Source organism: Mytilus californianus, unplaced genomic scaffold (genome assembly GCF_021869535.1).
Source record: "Mytilus californianus isolate M0D057914Y unplaced genomic scaffold, xbMytCali1.0.p SCAF_1, whole genome shotgun sequence".
Taxonomy (NCBI): Eukaryota; Metazoa; Mollusca; class Bivalvia; order Mytilida; family Mytilidae; genus Mytilus; species Mytilus californianus.
In genome coordinates, this window is record NW_026262581.1 from 106,186,527 (window position 1) to 106,212,592 (window position 26,066).

At 30.9% G+C, this 26,066-nt stretch overlaps 1 protein-coding gene across 3 annotated transcripts in view; it reads left to right on the plus strand.

The window, feature by feature from the left end:
* Window positions 1–1,511: 1,511 nt before the first annotated feature.
* The window catches only part of LOC127729242 (ras-related protein Rab-23-like), a 49,856-nt gene continuing 25,301 nt past the window's right edge, over window positions 1,512–26,066 (plus strand). Inside the window, exons 1-3 of one of the 3 annotated variants that reach the window (XM_052236988.1) lie at window positions 1,512–1,577; window positions 16,962–17,024; window positions 24,153–24,577. In XM_052236988.1, the coding sequence (XP_052092948.1) occupies window positions 24,423–24,577 (155 nt within the window). In that variant the 5' untranslated portion in view covers window positions 1,512–1,577; window positions 16,962–17,024; window positions 24,153–24,422. Of the gene's footprint in view, window positions 1,578–16,961; window positions 17,025–21,449; window positions 21,680–22,488; window positions 22,557–24,152; window positions 24,578–26,066 lie in introns of those variants that run through there. The other 2 variants (XM_052236990.1, XM_052236996.1) reach the window with 2 other exon arrangements.

Genomic DNA, 26,066 nt, shown 5'->3' on the forward strand with positions numbered 1-26,066 from the left:
ACTTATTCCCGATTGTGACTGTTTTGCTGAGTGTGAAACCGCATTGCTATAAGACGTGTCACGGTACCTTTCTATCCCAAATTCATGTATTCAATTTTGATGTTATATTTGTTGTTCTCGTCGGATTTTGTCAAATGTCTTAACGTCTTTTCTGTTGTGTTATGGTAAAGATAATTAATCACCCCCTTCATTTATTAGATTTTAGTTTGTTCAACTAAATTTATACGATATATTTGGTTTACAGTTTGATTCAGAAGAAACACCGAAATAGCTAGATAATACAATTAATTATCTAATAAATACCATTTGATATTAATAAGTATTGTAATTTTCATTGTTACTAATAAAAATGTAATGTCAGTATTACAAATCTAATCTTTAATCAATCCTAATCCTATCTTATTTTTGGGAAATACTTTTACAAATTCAAATGTGACGTCACTTTGTGTGTTTTTTTAGAATTTTAAATGTGACGTCACTTTGTGCGTTGAGGCTTTGGCTAACTCGGCTGTGTATTTTTTTATGTGTTGGATTAAGTTGTTTTATGTAATGTATCCGTTTTATTATGTAGTTAGTCCCCACTTTGGTTTTATCATGTATATCTATTATATAGTCATTTTATAAAATTTACTGTTTGCAAAATTATAAATTATTCTAAATAATAAGGATGTTCTTGTCCCAGGCAGAAAACCCTGGCCGTGTTAGGTGCAACTTTTTGGAAGTTTTGGTCCTCGGTGCTCTTCAGCTTTGTACTTGTTTTGGCCCCCAAACTTTTTTCATCTGAGCGTCACTGGTTGGTCTTGCGTGGACGAGACGCACGTCTGGCGTATTGAATTTTAAGCCTAGTACCTTTTGTTAGCTATTATTCGTGTGTTTCTTTGTCCTATATGTTCTCCCATTTATTTGTATTGTGGTCCTGTTATGTGATGTTGTCGTTTTGGTGTTGCGTTTGACGTTGCCATAAAAGCGGGAGGTTTGGCATGCCACAAAACCAGGTTCAACCCAACATTTTTTTCTTAAAATGTCCTGTACCAAGTCAGGAAAATGGCCATTGTTATATTATAGTTCGTTTCTGTGTGTGTTACATTTTAATGTTGTGTTTTTGTTGTGTCGTTGTTCTCCTCTTATATTTGATGCGTTTCTCTCAGTTTTAGTTTGTAACCCGGATTTGTTTTTATCTCTATCGATTTATGAGTTTTCGAACAGCGGTATACTACTGTTGCCTTTATTTGTCTCCGGAGTTTATATTTTTTTCGACAGGTTACCTTTTCTGTAGTAGGACATTCTAGTACTCGATCAAGTAAGAGCAACTTAAAGAAGTAAAATCAAGCTTACAAATGGTACAATTTTAGGGGGAAATTAGTTGTTTTATGTTTTCTATACACGACAAAATGATTAGAAAACAATTAACTTTCCCCCCAAATTGCACCGATTATATGTTTGATTTCACTTCATATCGTTTGTATAATATTTGGTGTGCCGAACATGAACACTTTCAAGTAGACATAAGATTAGTCATCACGCAGTAAAACTTTTAGCTTCCGCAGTAACCACTAAGTACCACACCACCTGGAAAGGTAATATCCGAAATTTTACGGCAAGTTGACAAGATTCATCTCCAGAGTAAAGGAATGCTATCTTGTACTTGTTCACTTCACTTGGCAATTGCCTTCTATGTACTTATATTGGTTAAGATTGTGATATATTGAGTGTCTGAGTCTTCAGGTTTCGTGTCGCGGCCCTAGTCAGACAGGGCCAAATTTTAAGTCGTTTCGGCCACTATTTGAAATGATTAGCAGATACTTTTTACAAGATATTATACCTGTATACCTTAGTAAGAAAGTAAATAGATCAGTTATCAATCATGGATATGGTGGATGATTTATCAGATCAGGAATAACCATTTGACATATAGTGAGATAGACCAATTGAGGTATACTATAATGCAGTTTTTATCACAAATTTTTTTAAAGAGATTTTCGAGCATCTTTTTGCATTTACCATCATAAGCTTTGACGAGTTCTCTTTGGTGACATGTAATTACTTCTAACTTCCTGTGCTGCATTTTGTGAAAATGCGAATTATACCTCAATTGAGGTATAGTCCACCAATTGATGGATATTCAGGAATGGTTAATTAAGTCTGCATTAGTTCCAGCTTTAAGATTTGTTAGTCGAAATGGTCAGGAATAGACTCTGGAACAAAAATAAGATGTAATAGATTAATATTCAGAATTTATACGTAGGAAAAGGAGCTTCATATTAGTTTTTAGGTTTCTATAACAAAATGCAACACGAAGTGTGAAAATCAGTTGCATGTCATGACTAAGTGGTCATCAAAGCAAGTTATGGTAAATGCAAAAAGATGTTACATTATTTCTTGAAAAAATTTTGTGGTAAAAACTGTGTTATACCTCAATTGGTGTATCTCATTATATGTCAAATGGTGGATTATACCTGAATTGAGGTATAATCCACCAATTAATGGTTATTCCTGACCTGTTTATAGTAACTGGTAAAAGCACAATTAGATACAGTCGAATACCACTGAACACAGTCCAGGGTACTCACTTGGATATTTTGAGCGTGAGTCCTGGTACTAATCACCATGCAAAGGGGTAAGTCCCAGCTGATTCTGATGAGTCCATGATATGAGGCAGGTGTAACGAAGTCAGCAAACTTTAGAATATTTTACAATATCATGTCAACAGCAGATTTATTCATATCAACATTTATTGTAAAAATAATTCCCAGCAGAATTTCTGGTGAAAAGGTAACTGATTTACGGAAACATATCTGATGTTGGTCCTATTGTTTGGAATTTTATATATGACGTCATTTTCAATATAAACAACGTTAACATGAACAAAGAAATGCTATTTTTAGGTAGCTTTTTTTTCTCGTTTTAAAGTATAATTTAATTAAAAACATAATAATTTATACCTAAAAACAATGTATAAACAAAGTCGGCTTATTACTGATCTTTGTACAGATGCAAAAAAACTGCCTGATTGATCTGAGGTGAGTTACCCAAAGAACTCTTTTGTTTGCTATTCAATCGTTTGTTGAATAAGCTCTAGAGTCGTTGTACATTTGTATTACGTACATGTACTCAAACAGAATAAATTCAAAATGTTTGTCCTCATTATTCTTTTTGGTAATCAGTTACAGGGTAATGTGCAAGCTCAACCGTTAGAAAAAAAGTTTTAACAATTTTACCCAATAGTATTGTAACTTGAATAGATTTGAATTAAAGTGTCTTATTTGAATAAGTGGACTTCTTCAAATGAAAGATATTTTATAACACTGGATTAGTCAGCTTAATATAGCATATTTAATATGTGGCAGGTGTTACCTGTAAAAGAGGTCGAAGTACATAGAACATATCTTATTTTCATTGTATTGTTGTCATTATTCCTTTTGGTATTCAGATATACAAATTTGCAGGAAATGATATATGTATGACTAACAACTTGGCAGCGCCCGTCAACAGAACAGGAATAGGGTAATGCACAAGGGCAACTGTTAAGACAAAAAAATTTTTTTTTATCTCACATGCGACAGGCTAGACACAGGTGTAGCTTTTCTTGAGGCAGCGACGTTGGCAGTGTCAACAATTTATCAAAAAATTGTGCAAAACTCTAATTTTGACTACATGTATAAAGAACTTTTGGAGAAAAGGAAGAAATTTTATTTTTTATCCTCTGAAAAAGATTCCCACAGTTTATCTGTATAAAATGTATATATATACCTGTATACAGTGATATAGCAGAAATACTGTGAAACTACAATATTTCTTAACTATAATATGTAAAAATAAAATTTTAAAAATCATATTGCCCAGTATTAGCCAATTTTTGAAATATTGCCCAGCCAAATTTTCAATGATTGACAGAAAAAATAATCTAACTTTTTCTTTTGTTGTGCTTACATATGAAGACTACTGTAAAAATCATTAGTTCTATGCTCAGATTTACAAATAATTGTTTTGTCCTAAGAGTGTTTTAAATACCGAAACTATAACCACTAAAATTAAGGGTGAATAAACAGAGATTTAAGGCATTAGCATGATTAGTTCATAAATACATTTTGTAGGAACAACAAAAAAAACCTAAACCTAAATGACACTTACATTTGTTTGATACATGCATATGTATGTACATTTTGTACTTATATTCAGATTTTTGAAAGCAGGAGAATATTTTAGAATGTGTCAAATAACTTAAACATGAGCTCAAATATACTTTCTTTTTTTTTTCTGGCATACAAAACCAACTTCTAAAATCCTGTGAGTTTAAGAGAGGAACAGTATTAAAAGTGCTGTTTCTTTTCTTTTGGATTTTGTCTTGCCTGCATTGAAAGTTTCAGAATGTGAGACTTACATGTAGGTATTACAATCTGGTGACAGTGATGACACAAAAACTATTTGTATAAAGCTTTATATTTCAGAAGGTACATGTAATATACCTAGATGCTTCATACCTTGTATGCAGATACATTGTACCTTATGTTACAAAGTTAAGATTCCATCTGTCATATGTCCATTGTCCTTGACCAGTCACCTCATTTTCATGGTTCAGTTACTGCTTGAAAAAAAAATTATTATTTGTAATACCCACTTATTATGAGTAATAGGATAACTATATTTGGGGAATATGCATGGCACCCTTGCAAAGTCTACATGTCTGTCAGACAGGGTTCAACTGACCTTGACCTCATTTCATTGATCCGTTTTCATTGTCAAGTCTGTATCTCAGATACTATAAGCAAAAGATCAACTAAACTTGGTGTATGGAATGATTGTAATATGTACATTCTGTCTGGCATATTTCGTCTGACCTTGACCTCTTTTTAATGGTTCATGGACAATGTTTAGTTTTTTGTGCTTGATCTCATTTTCATGGTTTATTGGTTAATGTTGTTTTCATGGTTATGTCAGTTTATCAGATACTGTAAGCAATAGGTCAATAACATTTGGTGTATGGATTGATTGTATGGTGTACAGATCTGTCTGCAATGGTTCGTATGACCTTGAACTGATTTTCATGGTTACTTAAGTTATTCAATGTTAAGTTTTTGTAGTTTTGACATTTTATCAGATACTATAAACAATAGGTTAATTATATTTGGTGTATTGAATGGTTGTACAATACATACATTGTGAGTTTTACATGTCTGTCTTGCAGGTATCATATGAGCATGACCTCACTATCATGGTTCATTGGTTTTTGTGGTTTGGTTTGTTTCTCAGGTTCTATAAGGAACCACTAAAGTTGGTGTATGGAATGTTTATCTGACTTTGACCTAATTTTCATGGATGATTTTGATGTTAAGTGTATCTGATACTTGTAATTATAACAGACTTTCTACATAAATTCAATCATGATAAGTAAAGAAGGCGAGACATTTCAGTGTGTGCATAGTTATTTTTATAACCCATGTATAATGTTTTTGACCTGTCCATTCATCACTGACCCTCTGAAACCACACAACAGAATTTCATGAAATTTTGTAGATGATAATGACATACTTATGTAGATGTGCATATCTACAGGAAATCATCATTAAATTCTATTTCTAGGAGTAATGCCCTTTGAATTTACAGTATTGGCCTTAATATACTACTGCCACAGTTTGTTATTGTAACACCTCTGAAACCACTTTACAGAATTTCATGAAATTTTGTAGATAATAAGGACATACTATGCAGATGTGCATATCAACAGAAAATTATGATTTAATGTTTTTTCTAGGAGTAATGACCCTTTGAACTTAAAACTTTTTCCTAGATATACAGTACAACCTGTGACTTCCTCTTAGTTATGTCCACCCTCTTGTATGGTCACCATCGAATGGTGGCCATTAATTGGGGTATTCAATCTTGAGATGTTGGCCATTTATTGGGGTCATAAAACATAGGTTAATGTTTTATCTAATTATGTTACCTGTTGAAATCAATCCGGGTTGAAGTTTTCAGCTTGTATGTTTCATTAAAATTTACCTGTACAGGTAACTCAGGTTTTTTCTCAAATTGACATATCACCTCTTTTTTTAAATGTAGAATAGAATGTTGTTTTAGTCTTTGTTAATTCATATCATTTGTTGATTTTTCTGTCTTTAAATTTACATATTTTCCTTTTTTTTATAATGTTATTTTTTATTTGTTTTTTTTTGCTTCTTAATTATTCTTTTAATTTCTTCTTAGAAAGAATCTTGAGTAGAAATGACAAAAATTCAAAGATAAAAGTAAAGTTATGGACTAGCATTTGAAAACAAAACAGAGAATCCTTTAAATAATTATTTTTACAGTAAAAAAAAGTTAATGTACATGATGTACATGGTATTCAATTGTTTGCATTACTAAATGAATTATTATTAATTATAACCTATAATCATGCAAATTATATGTTTAAAGGAACCATGAAGCAAGTAATTTAACAAGCCTGTTTCTTAACTAATTCAAACTATCAATATCATGAATATCAATCCTTTTACAATAAATTTTGTTAACAAAGTTGTACAATCTATTTTCATGATTATTATTCAGGAAAACTAAAAATATCATTATATGGTACATGTATATAAATAAACTATTTTTGTTTATCTTTTATATTTTTCCAAATCTCAAAACTGGAGTTGTGCATGAAGAATCACTAGAGACTTAAATTTTCCAAATGGCGACCTAGTTATCATCAAATTTTGATATATGCTAATCATAATGAAAAATCTTCTTATCTGTATATTGATCTGAATAAAGTAAATCTTATGAAAAGAAATTATTTAAAGAAAAAATTGTCTTGCTTTTTGAAATGATTGTAAACTTATCAAATATGTTATCTTCAGTTTGGCTAATTTTGTCAGTTAACAGGCAAGATTTGTCTCCAGAAAAAATAAAGTACACTTCTATATAGATTGTGACATTTTTATGGTCTATTAATTAAATCACTTTTTGTTCTGTGTATATTGTCGAAACTGCAGGACTGGCATATCCATGATACATATTCTTGGTATACATTTGCAAAGAATATTTCACTCAACTCGGGCCTTTTAGAGAAAGTTAATAATTGCAGGGACTTGAATGAATTAGATTCTTTAAGCCCTTGATTAAAAATGAATTTTAAGAAAAAAAATAAGAATATTTTTGAAAATAAAATAAAAACTTATGATGAAAACAGTAAACTCAAATGCTTCACTCAGTAAAGAATTAGTGGTCATAATTTAGAAATAGAAAATGGTGGATAAAAATTCCTATAAAGGATAGAATTGTTTGTAAAATTAACATAACAACTTAGAGATAATCTATTTGAAAATTGTTTACTTTCTCATAATTATGTCTCTGACCAGTTTATGAATAAAATCTTGAATCTTATGAATAAAATCTTAACCAAGAACAATAAAATGCTCCGCAGGGCGCAGCTTGATACGACCGCAGAGGTCGAACCCTGAACAGTTGGGGCAAGTATGGACACAACATTCAAGCTTGATACAGCTTTGCATTTGGATTGTGATTAAATATTTGACACAGCATAGGTTTCTGACACAGAATGAATGTGGTCTAAGAACTTAAAAATTTTAAATTGGACATTCACCTATTATGGTCTAATATCCAAAATCTAAATAAATGGTTAGATTCAGCATATCAAAGAACCCCAAGAATTCAATTTTTGATGAAATCAAACAAAGTTTAATTTTGGACCCTTTTGACCTCAATGTGGACAAAGTTGATAACGGGGCCCAAAAATCAAAAATCTAAATACATGGTTAGATTCAGCATATCAAAGAACCCCATATATTCAATTTTTGTTGAAATCAAACAAAGTTTAATTTTGGACCCCGATTTGGACCAACTTGAAAACTGGGCCCATAATCAAAAATCTAAATACGTGTTTAGATTCAGCATATCAAAGAACCCTAAGAATTCAATTTTTGTTAAAATCAAACTAAGTTTTATTTTGGACCCTTTGGACCTTAATGTAGACCAATTTGAAAACGGAACCAAAAATTAAGAATCTAAATACACGGTTAGATTCGGCATATCAAAGAACCCAAATAATTCAATTTTTGATGAAATCAAACAAAGTTTAATTTTGGACCCTTTGGACCTCAATGTGGACCAATTTAAAAACGGGGCCCAAAATCCAAAATCTAAATACACGGTTAGATTCAGCATATTAAAGAACCCCAAGAATTCAAGAATAAAACCCCATTGAAATTGGTCAAGAAATAAGCAATTTATACGAAGTATCTTCTTTTGCACAATACTGTGCAATTAAATATTTCTTGCTATTGCGCAATACTGTACAATTGACAATTTCTTGCTATTGCGCAATATTGTGCTATTGGATATTTCTTGCTATTGCGCAATACTGTGCAATTGAAGATTTCTTGCTATTGCGCAATACTGTGCAATTGAAGATTTCTTGCTATTGTGCAATACTGTGCAATTGAAAATTTCTTGCTATTGCACAATACTTATTATATAATAATTTACACATCCTGTTTGGTGTGTATCTCCTACCATATCATTATTATTTGCTTTTAAATATAAATCAGAAATAACCAACTTATAATGGAAAATTTTAAAAGAAAAAAAAAAAGGAAAAAAAAAAATCCCCCCCCCCAAATTTTTTGAACCCCCTTATGATTCATCACCCCCAAACTTAATCCTCACCTTCCCTTTGTGGTATGGTACCTTGCAGTACAATTTCAGAGAGATCCATACACTTGAACACAAGTTATTGTCTGGAAACAAGAAAAATGTTAATTTTTGGCCCCTTTTTGGCCCCCAATTCCTAAACGTTTCGGCAATTACCCCCTAACTCAATTCCAGCTTTCCCTTTATGATATGGAACCCTGTAGTACAATTTCAGAAAGATCCATACACTTACACACAAGTTATTGTCATGAAACTAGAAAAATGCTTGTTTTTTGCCCCTTTTTTGGCCCCTAATTCCTAAAATTTTGAGGCAATTACCCCCAAAATCAATCCCAGCATTCCTTTTGTGATATGGAACCTTGTGGTACAATGTCAGAGAGATCCATACACTAACACACAAGTTATGTCTGGAAGTTACAAAAATGCTTATTTTTGGCCCCTTTTTGGCCCCTAATTCCTTTACTGTTGGTACCATAACCCCCAAAATCAATCCCAACCTTCCTTTTGTGGTATTGAACCTTGTGGTAAAATTTCAAAGAGATCCATTCACTTAAACTAAAGTTAGAGTGCGAAAACCAATGTGTCTTCGGACGACGCCGGACGACGACGACGACGCTAACGTCATACCAATATACGACCACAAAAATTTTTTTGCGGTCGTATAAAAAGTAAAAGAAATGCTAAACCTCTATAACATGGAACATGTTTAAAATATTGGCTCCTTTATAAAAAAAAAAAAGTCATTAGAACTGAGGGTAAAACCTAATAATTTTTTTCCATGTGTTTTGATTTCTTATAAAATTGTTATTTCTTTGCATTATAATGATTGTTTTTGTTTTTTTTGTCAGAAACTTGATTAAATTGTAATATGTTTATATGATAACAAAAATATTATCAAATTTTTCTGTAATGAATATTTTGAATATACATGTATTTATTCAACATGTTCAATAGAGAAATAATGAATTGCCCAAATTTTATTTAGAATAAGTCCTAAAGATTATCTTAAACATTTTTTTAACCATGTTAAATGCAGTTAGTATAAACAATTTTGATTTTAGAAAATTAATTTGAGAAACACCTTTTCAATGGAAAAAGGCAGGCGTTGTGAAAGTTATATTAGAAGATGATATTCATTTATTATTCACTTGCCAAAAAATACATGTAAAAAATAACTAATTAATAGAATTATTTAAAAGGTATAACATCAAAACAAACAGTCATGAGAAAATTTTTACAAAAAAAAAGTTAGGAAGCTATATGTTCAACTAGTTTTCTTATTTCATTTTATTTTAGAAATTTCTTGTCATAATCACAGTTATTAAATTTGACAAACACATATACTTTACCTGTGAATTATATAATTTTAACACTTCAATGCAGTCATGATTTCCCTTTATCCTTGACTAGTTTTTATACGACCGCAAAAAAATTTTGAGGTCGTATATTGGTATGACGTTGGCGTCGTCGTCCGAATACACAATGGTTTTCGCACTCTAACTTTAGTTTAAGTGAATGGATCTCTATGAAATGTTAGGGGGTCAAAAAGGGGTAATTTTTTTTTTTCCTTTTTTTTTTGTTTAAAATTTACATTTTAAGTTAGTTATTTTTTATCACGAAGAGAAAGTAGGAATTGAGTTTTGGGGTTAATTGCTCAAACATTTATGAATAAGGGGCCAAATATTGGTCAAAAATAAGGATTTTTTTAGTTTGCAACAAAAACTTGTGTTCAAGTGTATGGATCTCTGTGAAATTGTATTGCAATGTACCATACCACAAATTGAAGGTTGTGATTGAGGTGGGGGATGATGAATCAAAAGGGGGTTGAAAAAATGTGTGGGAGGTAGGATTTTTTTTTTTCCTTTTTTTTTCTTTAAAATTTTCCATTTAAAGATGGTTGTTTCAGATTTATATATGAAAGAAAATAATAATGATACGGTTATATATCATGAGGAATTGAAATTTAAAATTATGTATATTGGAAATTTAGGTTACATTGGAAAGTAATAATTGGCTTTTGGTGGGGGGGGGGGTTATGGCTCTAATGTTTAAGGAATAAGGGGAAAAAAGGTTAAAAAACAAGGGTTTCCATTTTAATAGACAAATAATTGAGTAAAGAACATTATTTAAAAGCAGTGTAAGGTTGGTAATTCAAACTCATTTAAATATCTCATCTACACTGCTTTTAAATTATGTAAATTGGAAATTTGCCAATAACTTTATTGTTAATAAATGCATTGGAAATTTGCCAACAATTTTAGTGTAATAAACTTCATTGGAAATTTGCCAATATAACATTTTGCTGATGAAGGTTTTTTGTTTACCTTTAGCCTTGACTATGAAGTCATTTTCTATTTTTATAGCCTTATGATGTAGTTGAATTATTTAATACTTTTATGATGTGTTTAAATAGGGTTTTATCATGTTTATGGTTGCAAATTTATTGTTTTAGTATAATAAACTCCATTTAAAATTTGCCAATAAAAAAATTTTTGTTTATTTTTAGCTATGATTATGATGTCATTTTCTATTTTACTTTTATGGTTGCAAAGAAATTTTTATTTTTAGATATTACTGTTAAATGATGCTGATTAAGGTTTTTGCTATGTTTAGCCATGACTTTGATGTCATTTTCTATTTTAATATCTGTTATGATGTATTTAAATGGGCTTTTATGGTTACAAAGGAATTTTATTTTTATACGACCGCAAAAAAATTTTGAGGTCGTATATTGGTATGACGTTGGCGTCGTCGTCGTCGTCGTCGTCGTCCGGCGTCGTCGTCCGAATACACAATGGTTTTCGCACTCTAACTTTAGTTTAAGTGAATGGATCTCTATGAAATTTTACCATAAGGTTCAATACCTCAATAGGAAGGTGGGGATTGATTTTGGGGGTTATGGTACCAACAGTTAAGGAATTAGGGGCCAAAAAGGGGCCGAAAATAAGCATTTTTGTAACTTCCAGACATAACTTGTGTGTTAGCATATGGATCTCTTTGACATTGTACCACAAGATTCCATATCACAAAGGGTCAATGCTGGGATTGATTTTGGGGTTAATTGCCTCAAAATTTTAGGAATAAGGGGCCAAAAGGGGGCAAAAAACAAGCATTTTTCTAGTTTCATGACAATAACTTGTGTGTAAGTGTATGGATCTTTCTGAAATTTTACTACAAGGTTCCATTTCACAAAGGGAAAGCTGGAATTGAGTGTTGTGGTAATTGCCCAAAACGTTTAGTAATAAGGGGCCTAAAAAGGGGTTTAAAATAAGCATTTTTTAGTTTCTAGACAATAACTTGTGTTCAAGTGTATGGATCTCTCTAAAATTGTATTACAAGGTACCATACCACAAAGGCAAGGCTGGTATTGAGCTTGGTTTGGGGGGAAAGGGGGGTGGGGGTGATGAATCATAAGGGGGGCGGGGGTCAAAAAAGGGGTATTTTTTTTTTTTCATTTTTTTTTTGTTTAAAATTTACATTTTAAGTTAGTTATTTTTTATCACGAAGAGAAAGTAGGAATTGAGTTTTGGGGTTAATTGCTCAAACATTTATGAATAAGGGGCCAAATATTGGTCAAAAATAAGGATTTTTTTAGTTTGCAACAAAAACTTGTGTTCAAGTGTATGGATCTCTGTGAAATTGTATTGCAATGTACCATACCACAAATTGAAGGTTGTGATTGAGGTGGGGGATGATGAATCAAAAGGGGGTTGAAAAAATGTGTGGGAGGTAGGATTTTTTTTTTTCCTTTTTTTTTCTTTAAAATTTTCCATTTAAAGATGGTTGTTTCAGATTTATATATGAAAGAAAATAATAATGATACAGTTATATATCATGAGGAATTGAAATTTAAAATTATGTATATTGGAAATTTAAGTTACATTGGAAAGTAATAATTGGCTTTGGGGGGGGGGGGGGTGGTTATGGCTCTAATGTTTAAGGAATAAGGGGAAAAAAGGTTAAAAAACAAGGGTTTCCATTTTAATAGACAAATAATTGAGTAAAGAACATTATTTAAAAGCAGTGTAAGGTTGGTAATTCAAACTCATTTAAATATCTCATCTACACTGCTTTTAAATTATGTAAATTGGAATTTTGCCAATAACTTTATTGTTAATAAATGCATTGGAAATTTGCCAACAATTTTAGTGTAATAAACTTCATTGGAAATTTGCCAATATAAAATTTTGCTGATGAAGGTTTTTTGTTTACCTTTAGTCTTGACAATGAAGTCATTTTCTATTTTTATAGCCTTATGATGTAGTTGAATTATTTAATACTTTTATGATGTGTTTAAATGGGGTTTTATCATGTTTATGGTTGCAAATTTATTGTTTTAGTATAATAAACTCCATTTAAAATTTGCCAATAAAAAAAATTTTTGTTTATTTTTAGCTATGATTATGATGTCATTTTCTATTTTACTTTTATGGTTGCAAAGAAATTTTTATTTTTAGATATTACTGTTAAATGATGCTGATTAAGGTTTTTGCTATGTTTAGCCATGACTATGATGTCATTTTCTATTTTAATATCTGTTATGATGTATTTAAATGGGCTTTTATGGTTACAAAGGAATTTTATTTTTAGATATTACTTTAAATGTTGCTGATTAAGGATTTTTGTTTATTTTTAGCCATGACTATGATGTCACTTTCTATTTTAATACCTTTATGATGTATTTAAATGGGCTCCCATGTATTTAGATTTTTGATTATTTATACATGTTACCAAATTGGTCCACATTGAACAAAAACGGTCCAAATTTCAACTTTATTACATTACATCAAACATTGAATTCCAATATTCTTTGATATATTGAAATTAACAAACAATTTAGTTTATGGATATTCCACCATAATAGGTAAATTAAATTTTTTCCAGTTCTTACACCACATTCATCCTGTGTCAGAAACCTATGCTGTGTCAAATATTTAATGACAATCCAAAGTCATAGCTGTATCAAGCTTGAATTTTGTGTCCATACTTGCCCCAACTGTTCAGGGTTCGACCTCTGCGGTCGTATCAAGCTGCGCCCCAGCGAAGCATTTTATTGATTAATACCTTGTGTATTAATTAAGCAACAGGAGGTATAATGATGGACATTAAGGGCCATCATGGTGACCATATTTTTTATGGCCACCAGTAGTAAGATAATGTCACAGGTAGTACTGTACTTCTGCAGCAGTTTCTCAGTGCAACTCCTCTATAACCTCATAACAGAATTTCATGAAACTTTGTACTTAGTGAGGACATAATATGTAGATGTACATTTCTATAAGAAATTTTTATCAGTTGACTTTTGTAAGAGTTATGAGTCTTTGAACTTAAGAATCTTGTGAGATTTTGTTTGCCCAGTGACAATGTGGAGGCGTGGGGTATGTAAGGGTTCTTTCATTTGACATTAATTGATATACCATACAAGTATCCTTTTCCTTAAATTTTGTTATACACCTATACAAGTATATGATGTCATCTCATATAATTTTTTTTCTATGAAAGTGTTGTATACGTCAATGAGACACCAATCCAACAACAAAAATAATTCTAAAAAAATCTAGAGGACAAATATAATGTTCAACAATAGATTGATTGTTGTTTGCTTAATGTTGCTTATTGTTCGAAAATAGAAAATGTGTCTACACAATATGTCAAGCTGTTAGACTAAATCCTCTTGAGCCTATTTATATAACAAATTATTGAGAATACTGATTTAGATGAACTTACTTTCAAAGCAGGTCCTACCAAAAACAACTCGATCAGTGCAGATACATTGTATATCTCTGAGACACATCTTTAAATGTCTTATTTGGGAAACTACTATGCAAATGTATACTGACATCAGAACACTTAGGTTGTGAGTTTGAACCCGGCACATGGCAGGTGTGTTTTGATTCCAATCTTATTTGACTAGGATTGTCATTTTTTCTGAAAAAGGTTGTGTTTTTTTTCCCGGCACTCCTGCCTCCGCAACCAATGAAATCTGACCGCCACAATATAGTCAGTATTCTAAAAGTAGTGTTAAACACCAACAATAGATAAATCAATCAAATGTACAGTGTAGACCGTTACCTTTCTCCATGGTTTAAGTAAAATTCTGTGTTCTGCAAATTCAGAAATTATTGCGTGCATTTATTATTGCGATTGTTGAACAATGGACATAAATGTCAGATTAATTGTTGCAATTTCAGGATATGCTGCATACAAATAATGCTTTCAAATTAAGAATGCAAGTTTTTATTTTAGCGAAACATATCCTGTCATAATTTTCGCAATATTTTCTTAAATTACAGTAATACATTTGACTATTTGAGTTTTTGATCCATCTTTTTGCTGTTGTAAATCACACCATTACTGAAGAAAAATGGTTTGATAATTGGTCTTTACTTGACATGAATGTATTCCAAAAGCTGTGTAGTTGAGGATTTGTAATTTGTTTAAAGAAAGAAAATTTTAGTATGAAAAAGGTAAAAAGATATTGAATTGGCATATTTTTGCAAGGTGAGCAATTCAGGCTCTAAGGAGTCTCTATGTTTCAATAGTTCTGAAATCTGGAAAACAGAAGCTTAGTAAATTAAAAAAAAAGTACAATTTAAGTATTAGAAATGATTTCATAATACTATAAGCAAAAATTCATACCTGCAACATTTGTAATTACATTGTGACAATCAAAGGAGAAATACACTATATAAATTGAATTTTATTGAACTTCAAGAATGCTCTAACCCAATTATTTGGAAAAAAGACAAATAAATACTTGATTACTTGAGACCAAAATGGACCAAAAAAGAATACTATATATAGTAGTCAAACTTGTGAAAATTGGATTCTGTGAAACTAAATGTTTACAGTAAACTTATGTACCTGTTTGATTTTACCTCTAATTTCAAAGTTGTGGCCTTTTCACTTATATTCCTATACATGTACATATAAATAAAAGGAAAAGTGAGGTTAACATCAATGAAAATAATGTTAAATGTGATTCAGCGCTTCTGAGAATTAGGAATTAGGACCTTATTGGCAAAATTGGCTGTGATTTGACCTTAATTACATTCTGATAAAAACAAAAAGTTGGGGAGACCCTGATCCCCCAAAGTCCTAATCTTCACCTGGTTTCTATAATTAGCAAATAATAATGTTCATTTAACAATTTAAAACTACCAAGGATGAAGTTCTTATAAATTACATTGAAATGGTTCTACAAACAACATAATATCGATGGGTTTAATAAGTTTTGCACCAAACCTCTTTCCATATTATTAACACCTGTGTTATCAGAAACTTGTCAAAATCATTCTTCAGTGAAACTACCTCCACAAGTGTTGTATGAATACCGGTACTAAATAATTGTAAGTAGCTGTTAGAGTACAAACATAGTCCTGATAGCCTGACTTGGTACAGGCATTAAATGTGGTGGAGTTATACCAGTTTTATGTGCACACACACCTCTCTCTTTTCCTTTGTAGACCATATATGTTGTAAAAGTATAACTCACAATGAAAAGCCTGCACACAAGCATTATGGAAAAGCTTTTATCCACACCACAGAAGTGATAAATAATTAATGTCTGAAGAAAAGAAAATGTTATTGTACCGCCTTTGCAATATATATACTGTCAAAGTGTCTATTAAACTTCTGTAATAATAGAGGGAGTAACAGTATATTGAAACATTTGTAAAAAAAATTATGGAGGGAGTGAAAAATAAATATGGCTTTTGTGAAATATATAAGAAATGGAAAAAGTGTATGAAAAATTGAATGATATGGGCACCATAAATTGGCATAAACCCTGTGTGGGAAACATAAATCCTGTGTGATCACTCTTATAATTTTAAATACTCTAAATATACTCTAGTAAGAAAATTGTATGCCTAATTATATAATTAAGAAACAGACCTATTTTTAATGAGATAAAGTATAAATCAGATCATAAGTCTGTGCCTATAGAAAATCTAAGTTAATTAAGTAACAGATAAACAAAGAGATTTAACTTTGGATGTAATACTGCCATTTATTGAATAATTAATGACTAAGAAGCTGTTTGTTAATTTTATCAGATTTAACAAATTATATAAAGTTGAGTATCATTTTTCAAGTAGATTATAATTTATTTACATGTTTAAACAGGTAGAGAGGTATAAATTTAAAAAAAAAATCATTTACATGTATAAGTCATGTAAGTTAAGATTATTGTAATGAATGTGGCATAACTTACATATTGGAGATATTATACATGTATCTTGTTTGTTAAGACTTTTATGTGTAAACATAATGAAATTAATGGGATAATTTTATTATTGTTTTAGAAAAGTGTACTGTTACTGAACAAAGAGCAAGAACAAACTTACAGCGGATGAACATTCCCTACAGTAAGTACTGAGTGTTTAACTGGTAGCTTTTACATGTAAATTGTACTAAATTTTAATGCAAATGCAATATATTGTAAATGCAATCTGAATTTCTAAAGGCAAAATGTATTGTTGTTAGAGAGATGCATGATGTTTTCATTGGATAAAAGATTTTTTTATTATAATTGACAATATTAAGACCATCTTCTATTTATTCCATTGCATAGATCAAGTCAATGTTTACTAAAATCTAGAATTAATATTTGAGCATACAATAGTGTACCATGTACTAGCTTGATGATTTAGTTTTACATTAATACATACATATAAATGAAACCTGAAGGGAGTAATCTTTTTTTTTACTTATATCAATTATTTATGGGAAAAACAATTATTTGAATAATATATCTTGACATTTAATCATAACATTATAGACATATGTATAGTATATGATATTGTCAAAGGAAATATAGATAAATAACCCAGAACATAAAAACCTATCAACCAGAACCATAGCCAAGATGACCGATAATTAAATCTTCTTGTCATCTGTTTTTGTGTCAACAAATATAAGTGATTTTTGACAGAATACAAGTGTGATTATCAGCTAAGCCCACTCGACCTTATGTTGGACATGTTTGGTGGTCTTGCACCATATCTTATCTTCCTGGTCTTTAAATCATATACATAAAGATAAATAATGACATGGACAAAGAAGAACAATATTATCAAAGTATGGTTCAACGATTAAGTTAGAGAATGAACAGATTATACAATTACTCTTTTTACAATTAGCCATATGTGTTAGTTTTAAGGTTTTATTGTTATTTAGACTTGAAACTTTTCACTGAGGTTTTGGTATGGTATATAAAGTTATAGAAACATTTTCTATTTGCAAATATACAAATGAAACTCTCTTTGCACTCACTCCAAAAAGCTGAACTTTATATTCCAATTGAATTTATTTGTTAAAAAACAGTCATTAGGATTGTTATAATTGGGTTCTTGGGAGGGGGTGATCAAGGTGAAGCAAGAAAATTTAGGAATGGTTAGATTTCTCTACTGTCAGATAATGTTTGTCTGTTTTCCAAATAAAAAGGGTGGTCCACATGCAGAATGCAACTCCATTTATTTTATTGCTTTTTGTCGAGCCTGCGACTTTTGTCGCAGAAAGCTCGACATAGGGATAGCGATCCGGCGGCGGCGGCGGCGGCGTTAGCTAACTTCTTAAAAGCTTTATATTTTAGAAGGTGGAAGGTCTGGATGCTTCATACTTTGTATATGGATGCCTCATGTTACGAAGTTTCCGTCAGTCACATGTCCAATGTCCTTGACCTCATTTTCATGGTTCAGTGACTACTTGAAAAAAAAGTTAAGATTTTTTGTAATGTTAGATTCTCTCTTATTATAAGTAATAAGATAACTATATTTGGTATGTGCGTACCTTGCAAGGTCCTCATGCCCGTCAGACAGTTTTCACTTGACCTCGACCTCATTTCATGGATCAGTGAACAAGGTTAAGTTTTGGTGGTCAAGTCCATATCTCAGATACTATAAGCAATAGGTCTAGTATATTCGGTGTATGGAAGGACTGTAAGGTGTACATGTCCAACTGGCAGGTGTCATCTGACCTTGGCCTCATTTTCATGGTTCAGTGGTTATAGTTAAGTTTTTGTGTTTTGGTCTGTATTTCTTATACTGTATGCCATAGGTCTACTATATTTGGTGTATGGAATGATTGTAAGGTGTACATGTCTAGCGGGCAGGTGTCATCTGACCTTGACCTCATTTTCATGGTTCAGTGGTCAAAGTTAAGTTTTTGAGTTTTGGTCTTTTTTTCTAATACTATGTGCAATAGTTCAACTATATTTGGTATGTGCGTACCTTGCAAGGTCCTCATGCCCGTCAGACAGTTTTCACTTGACCTCGACCTCATTTCATGGATCAATGAACAAGGTTAAGTTTTGGTGGTCAAGTCCATATCTCAGATACTATAAGCAATAGGTCTAGTATATTCGGTGTATGGAAGGACTGTAAGGTGTACATGTCCAACTGGCAGGTGTCATCTGACCTTGACCTCATTTTCATGGTTCAGTGGTTATAGTTAAGTTTTTGTGTTTTGGTCTGTTTTTCTTATACTGTATGCCATAGGTCTACTATATTTGGTGTATGGAATGATTGTAAGGTGTACATGTCTAGCGGGCAGGTGTCATCTGACCTTGACCTTATTTTCATGGTTCAGTGGTCAAAGTTAAGTTTTTGAGTTTTGTTCTTTTTTTCTAATACTATGTGCAATAGTTCAACTATATTTGGTATGTGCGTACCTTGCAAGGTCCTCATGCCCTTCAGACAGTTTTCACTTGACCTCGACCTCATTTCATGGATCAATGAACAAGGTTAAGTTTTGGTGGTCAAGTCCATATCTCAGATACTATAAGCAATAGGTCTAGTATATTTGGTGTATGGAAGGACTGTAAGGTGTACATGTCCAACTGGCAGGTGTCATCTGACCTTGACCTCATTTTCATGGTTCAGTGGTTATAGTTAAGTTTTTGTGTTTTGGTCTGTATTTCTTATACTATATGCAATAGTTCAACTATATTTGGTGTATGGAAATATTTTATGATCTATATGGCAGTCACGCAGGTTTTATTTGACCTTGACCTCATTTTCAAGGTTCATTGCTCAGTGTTAAGTTTTTATGTTTTGGTCTGTTTTTCTTAAACTATAAGCAATAGGTCAACTCTATTTGTTGTATGGAAGAATTGTTAGCTGTACATGCCTGCCTAGCATGGTTCATCTGACCTTGACCTCATTTTCATGGTTCATTGGTCAATGTTTAGTTTACTTGGTTAATGTTAAGTTTATGTGACAGTTGTAATAAAGCTTTATATTTAGGACTATCAACATAATATCAATGATTAGTAAAGAAGGCGAGACATTTCAGCGTGTGCACTCTTGTTAAACATGTGTGTCTGCCTTGATATTAAATAGAACAATCTTAAAACACTCATCAGTCATTTTGTTCTTAATAATCTTGGATATGACAAACAAAAATCCCCAGGATAGCATGCTTATCTAAATGTAGGATCATAGAAACAAATAATTAAAACCAGAAAGTGTATTGCATGTTGTCACAGTATTAAACAAGATAAACATGTAAGTCATTAGGGTTTGTAAAAACATCAAACAGATCTGTAATTACATCTCACTACATGATAACTAAGGATTTTTTTGATAGGCAAAAGCTTTTATTATTATGTAGAATAAACAATAAAATTGAGAAACTGTTTTCTTGGTTACTAAATTTTCATTGAACTATCAAGCCTCGATCATGAAATTAAATAAAAAGTGAAGGTCCATATTTTTGTAATGTATTTGAAAATGACAGAAATTGAAATGTCAGAAAGAACTTTTCTCATACCTTTCATAATTGATGTAAACATTTTAACACTATAAATGTTACATGTCAGTTCTAATGAAAATGTTCACATTGATAGGAAAAAAATTGACATTAATAATCAAAATATAAAGTGTATACTGCTAGATAAATTAATTATCACTAGACATATTATGTTATGTTGTTGTTAAGGAACTATAATGATAGATAATAAAGCTCAATGTTTTTTTTTGCTGTTACTTGGTAATGAAGATAAGTTGCGTTGGTGGACTTATAATATTGAATAAGAAGTAGAAAAAAGAAAACAGTGTCTGTGTACTTTCCTGTCTGTCATAAAATCTAAATGTTTATTTATAAAAAGTATGATTTGATTTAGACCTATACACTGGTAAACAAGTTCCATAAATTTTGTCTGTTTGTTGTTACTTATTTATAACTTGAAATAAAAAAAAGAGATCAAATATAATTTAAAACATCAATGTTAATTTAGTACATTTGAAAAAAATGTTCAATTTGTCATGAATAAATTTCCATTTTATTAGAATTTATGCTTCAGTTGATTGTTATTCAATGTTTAAAAGTTTAATGCCAGTTGGTTATAACTTTCTTTTAATATTCATGTAAAATATGTCACATTAAGAGAGAAAATAATTGTCTTCCAAGCCCAGGGGTTTACCATACAGAGAGATTAGCTATTCTATCCTCACTTGATTAGATAGAGTTAATTAAGTTTTTGTTGAATTATATGTAAGGTCAGATGTAAAGAATTCTATGTATAGATATTTGAGTATAGATTTAGATTGTACAAAGTTAAGATATAATCGGAATAGTATAAAATCTGAATGCCATGGATCTTAAAATTGAATGGTATGCTCGTGGTGGTAGATAAAATAATATACTACTACAGTTCAATAAAGCAATTTTGAGTAACGCAGGTAGCAAGAACGTTCCAATATTAAAAACTTTGATGATCCTGGATTGTATACAGATAACTCTGTTGATAAAATACAACTCATGTAAAGATTCACTTCATGAATTTGTGAATATTAGTGAACGTAACATCAGGCTATCTATGTGAAATGGTATTTATATGGACATGTTAGGACACTCCATTATCTGTCCAAATTATTCCTGGTGATATTAACACATTGTAATACTTTGGTATTTATCAACATTATTTTATGATTGTTTACCTGTGAAGAATATTGGCCGTTATTCTACCTTTGTTCTGGTGCCATTGGAATGTAATCTAATTATAACACCTAGATGTAATCAGGTAATACTAAACTTCAATTATTAAACTTTCTTTTATTACTTTTCTGCTCTAGACTTTATTTGGTAAAGAATTTAATTTAGAATACATGTTCACAATAAATTTAATTTTGAATTAGAAATTGAATCATATATTTACATACAACTAAATATTGCTCAGTACAGAATTTAATGGGAAAATCTCGTGACAGAAGAGAAATAGGACTTGATAGCTGCGCTTTTGAAAAGCTTTATGCGGGTAAAATATTGGAAGCTTGGAAGTTTCAGAACTGATGAAAACAACTGACAAGAAAATATAAAGGAATCTGGTGTGACTTATAAATACTGTATTGCATGTCTGCAGATTGTTCAAAGATATTATAAAAAAGTTATCATTGATATATATACACCAGCAATACATTCTTCGGCACAGTTTGAGGCCCTCCTCTCCATTCTTACTTTACCTGAACTACATGTCTGGTCTTAAACTTGCCAACCAATCTAAAAGATTATTTAGCGTGTAATGTTTCCTTATAGGACCTCTGTTGTATAGCCCATTAAATGTCCAATGGAGTCAAGTCAGTCTTTATAATAGGACAATTTGTCTATCTCTACAGGAGTATTTGTTAACATTTCCTCAACTAAATGCTGTTATTTATTATAATAGCTTGTTAGTAGGACTTAAGCATACAAATTGGATTATTTTATAGTTTTATTGTTTAGTATGTAATGTATATATATGGAATAGACAAGGCTCTCTTTAAATACAAAGACACTTCATAGCAATTTAAATTTTTGAATCCTACTGGAATTTAATTTTTAAAACTGATATTCATTTGAATTTGTATTGTGGAAGCCTAGATTTTATATTTATTGTGGAGTATTTTTTATTCAAACTAAAGGTAAAATTTTTATCTTTTTCCAAAGATTTCAATAACTTGTATCGTACACCTGAAAAACAAAAAAATTGTAAAATGGATTCAATAAGTGCAGGTGACATTATATGAACATTTATATGTTGTTGAAGACCTAATGTGACCTCTTTATGGATTTTGGGATTATTTGGATGCTGTCTCATTGATGTGATGGAAAGGTTGTTAATTTGGAGAATTTGTGCAGTCTAAAAAATAGTGACTGTTAGACTTCTGTGATTCCACAGTGGCAGTCTGTGAAAGAGTCAAAAGTGAGCAAAAATGTCCAGTTGAAGGTTCATTTTGGGTCATCATAGCCATTAATTTTGCTTTTAGGCAGAAAAAAAATGTACTTTTATATTTAACAATGTATCCTTCTTCATACTTTATTTTTAGAACCCTAGTATGCATAGGACCTTAAAAGCTTTCAAGATACAGAATATTTTTTGAATATAGAATAAATTGCACAGAAAATTAATTTGGGCTGTTTTATTTTATGCAAGATTACTAGGTCAAAGACAACCTTCATTGTTTCATGTCTCTTTAAATATTAAGAAATAATGTATTAGCCAAGAAAACAAATGTGTGAAATAACTGGGTAACCTGATTGTTGCTAGGTTAAAACTTCTGTTGGGATATATTTCAGCTAAATAAAGAGGTTACAAAAAGATAACGACTTAGAGCGATTTAGAATTAATATTTGTTGAAAAATGGTCATCGAATTAAATAGTATTTAAAGTACCTCATATTAGTTGTAATGGCACTGCTTCTGTAAACATAATTTATTTATAACAAGAGGGTTCTCGATCAGTCCAAGTTGAAACACCTGTAAATTGGTGTAACTGTATAATTCAACTTTTCATATTTTTTAAAAACCGGTAGGTTTTATATTTATGAAACAGTAGTAGGAGAAGGTAAGGCCTGACTCAGCACACATGTTATATTTTTTAAGGAGAAAAAAATTAGATTAATGCCTATTGTTAAGTATGAATTTAATCTGATTAAGTGGACATGATTTTTCTTGTTTGTAAAGGGTAGAATAGTAGTGGGATGAAATACACTATTGTAAAAAATAAACAACAAATATTATCCATTAGCTGGCTTTAATCAGCATTATTAAGTGCTGAAATAGGAAGATGTCAATTGTGAAAGAAGTATTTTGCCTTTTTAAATGTGAATCAATGAAACCTTTTAAAGTTTTGAAAGGGAAATTTTATGATATGCATTCATAGGATATAGGGTATGTTATAGATTTTTTGGTCCGATTGTTTGGGTGTATTGATTTGACTTGAATTGTATTGAACATAAACATTTAAATGATGAAGAAAGTGGGAGACCATGAAATTGGAAATGTATAATAAGTCAACACAGTAGTTATGAATGACTAGGATTTAACATAGGATGATGGAAACAGTTTGATCTTGCGACTTTATATTGTTATGCTTACTCAACAAAGAAGGTGTGTTAAGCCATGTACCTAGACTTCCTACTTAAGAATTATTTATGTAATGCAGAGATATATAACAGTTTATGTTTGAACCATCATCAGGATAAATAGTTATTTTCTGACAATACTTTCCATTTCAGATTCATCTTGTAAAAAGAGATACACTGGATTGTCAAGAAACTGGATTTGGATACTAAATAAGCACTGGTTACAAACCGCTACAGCATTTACACTGGAATTTGTGCGATTGAAATTCAGATTTACAGAAACTTGGTGCACTAAGGTCCTATAATCGTTGGACATCACTGTTTGTTAAACATTTTAAATCATGCTGTTGTTTCAGTTTGTTTATAGATGTTGTTAAAGATACATTTGTTTTATTTATAAATTTAAAATGACTGGGTGGTAAGATGAGAGAAGAAGAATTCGAAACGGCTATCAAAGTAGTTGTCGTGGGGAATGGGGCTGTGGGGAAATCTAGTATGATTCAGCGTTATTGTAAAGGAATATTTACAAAGGATTATAAGAAAACAATTGGAGTGGATTTTCTAGAGAGACAAATAGAGTAAGTTTTATACCTAATTGTATGATTTTAGATTACATAATTATAGCCCGCCGACTTAGGGTGGGCCATATAGTTTTACCCTTATCCATCATTCTGTCTTTCCGTCATTCAGCAACAAACAGTTATACACCTTCACATATTGAGCTGATTTTAGTATGTGAGTCTACTATGATGAGTTACAGATTGAGTTTACGTTTGGTTCCGTTCCGCTGATTTTTGCCAATATTACGGGATTTGGACTTTGAAAATGACGTGAAAATAACAGTTATACAGACATTTTTTCTAAACACCTTCACATATTGAGCTGATTTTTGGTATGTGTCACAGTGATTCTACTATAATGAATTACAAATAGAGTTTATGTTTGGTTCGGCTTTTCTGATTTTTGCCGAAATTACGGGATCTGGACTTTGAAAATTTCCACTCCTAAAAATGGCTTCAAGCTTTTTTCTGAGCGATGCCATTCGTGTCATTCTGACATATCTTGTTTTTTGTATTGAATGCGTATGAAGAAACTCAAGATGGCTAGTGTAAACCAGACTTTGAAGGAATAATTTACTCTATGGAGTCTCTCTTATAAAAATTAATTTTTCATTTCAATCATCTGAAAACAGAGCGTTCCCATGTAAGTAAGAAGTAAAATTTTGATCAATGAAACATCCCAGTGTCAAGAGATAGACTTGTTGCTGTTGATCTTTAAGAAGATTGAATAGGTTTAATAGAGTTGGACATCAGCCATAGATCCAGATAAGCAATACACAATCATTAGAGCCTCTAGTTTAACACTGCAGAATATGAATTAAGCAAAATATTTACTTTACTAATTCCTTTTTTTCAATGGGTAAACAATTTTTAAGATTATGGAAATTATGCCCACATTTTTTTAAAAGGTAATTGAAAATAATGCTGAACTATATTTAAAAGAGATATACATTTGTAGTAAATATCACAGCGTAAATTGAATGACACTTAATCAGCACTATTCAATTATAAAATATTAGATAATTAAATTCAAATTGATGAAATACAAAACCCAAAATTATTTGCATTGAAATTCTGTCAAAAATAATGTAAAGTTTATGAATAAATGTTTAAAAGAATTTTTTTTTTTTTTTATATATTATACCATTATTTACCTAACCTTCAATGACAGGAATACAAATATGATCTGTTGTCTGTCCCATAATATGCTGAATATAAAAGTAAATTGGCACTCAACTTTCTTTTACTCTTTTAATGAAGTTTTTGCAAAATTATCAGAAAAGAATTGGCTATTATTGATTTTGATGTCTGTTTTAAAGTTGAGTATGTAGGAAACAGAAGGGTAAGACTTTTAGAACTGTACATTGTAGATCATTGAATACCATATAGTAATCTTCAAAGTTGAGAATGTAGGAAACAGAAGGGTAAGACTTTTATAACTGTACGTAACATTGTAGATCATTGAATACCATATAGTAATCTTTAAAGTTGAGAATGTAGGAAACAG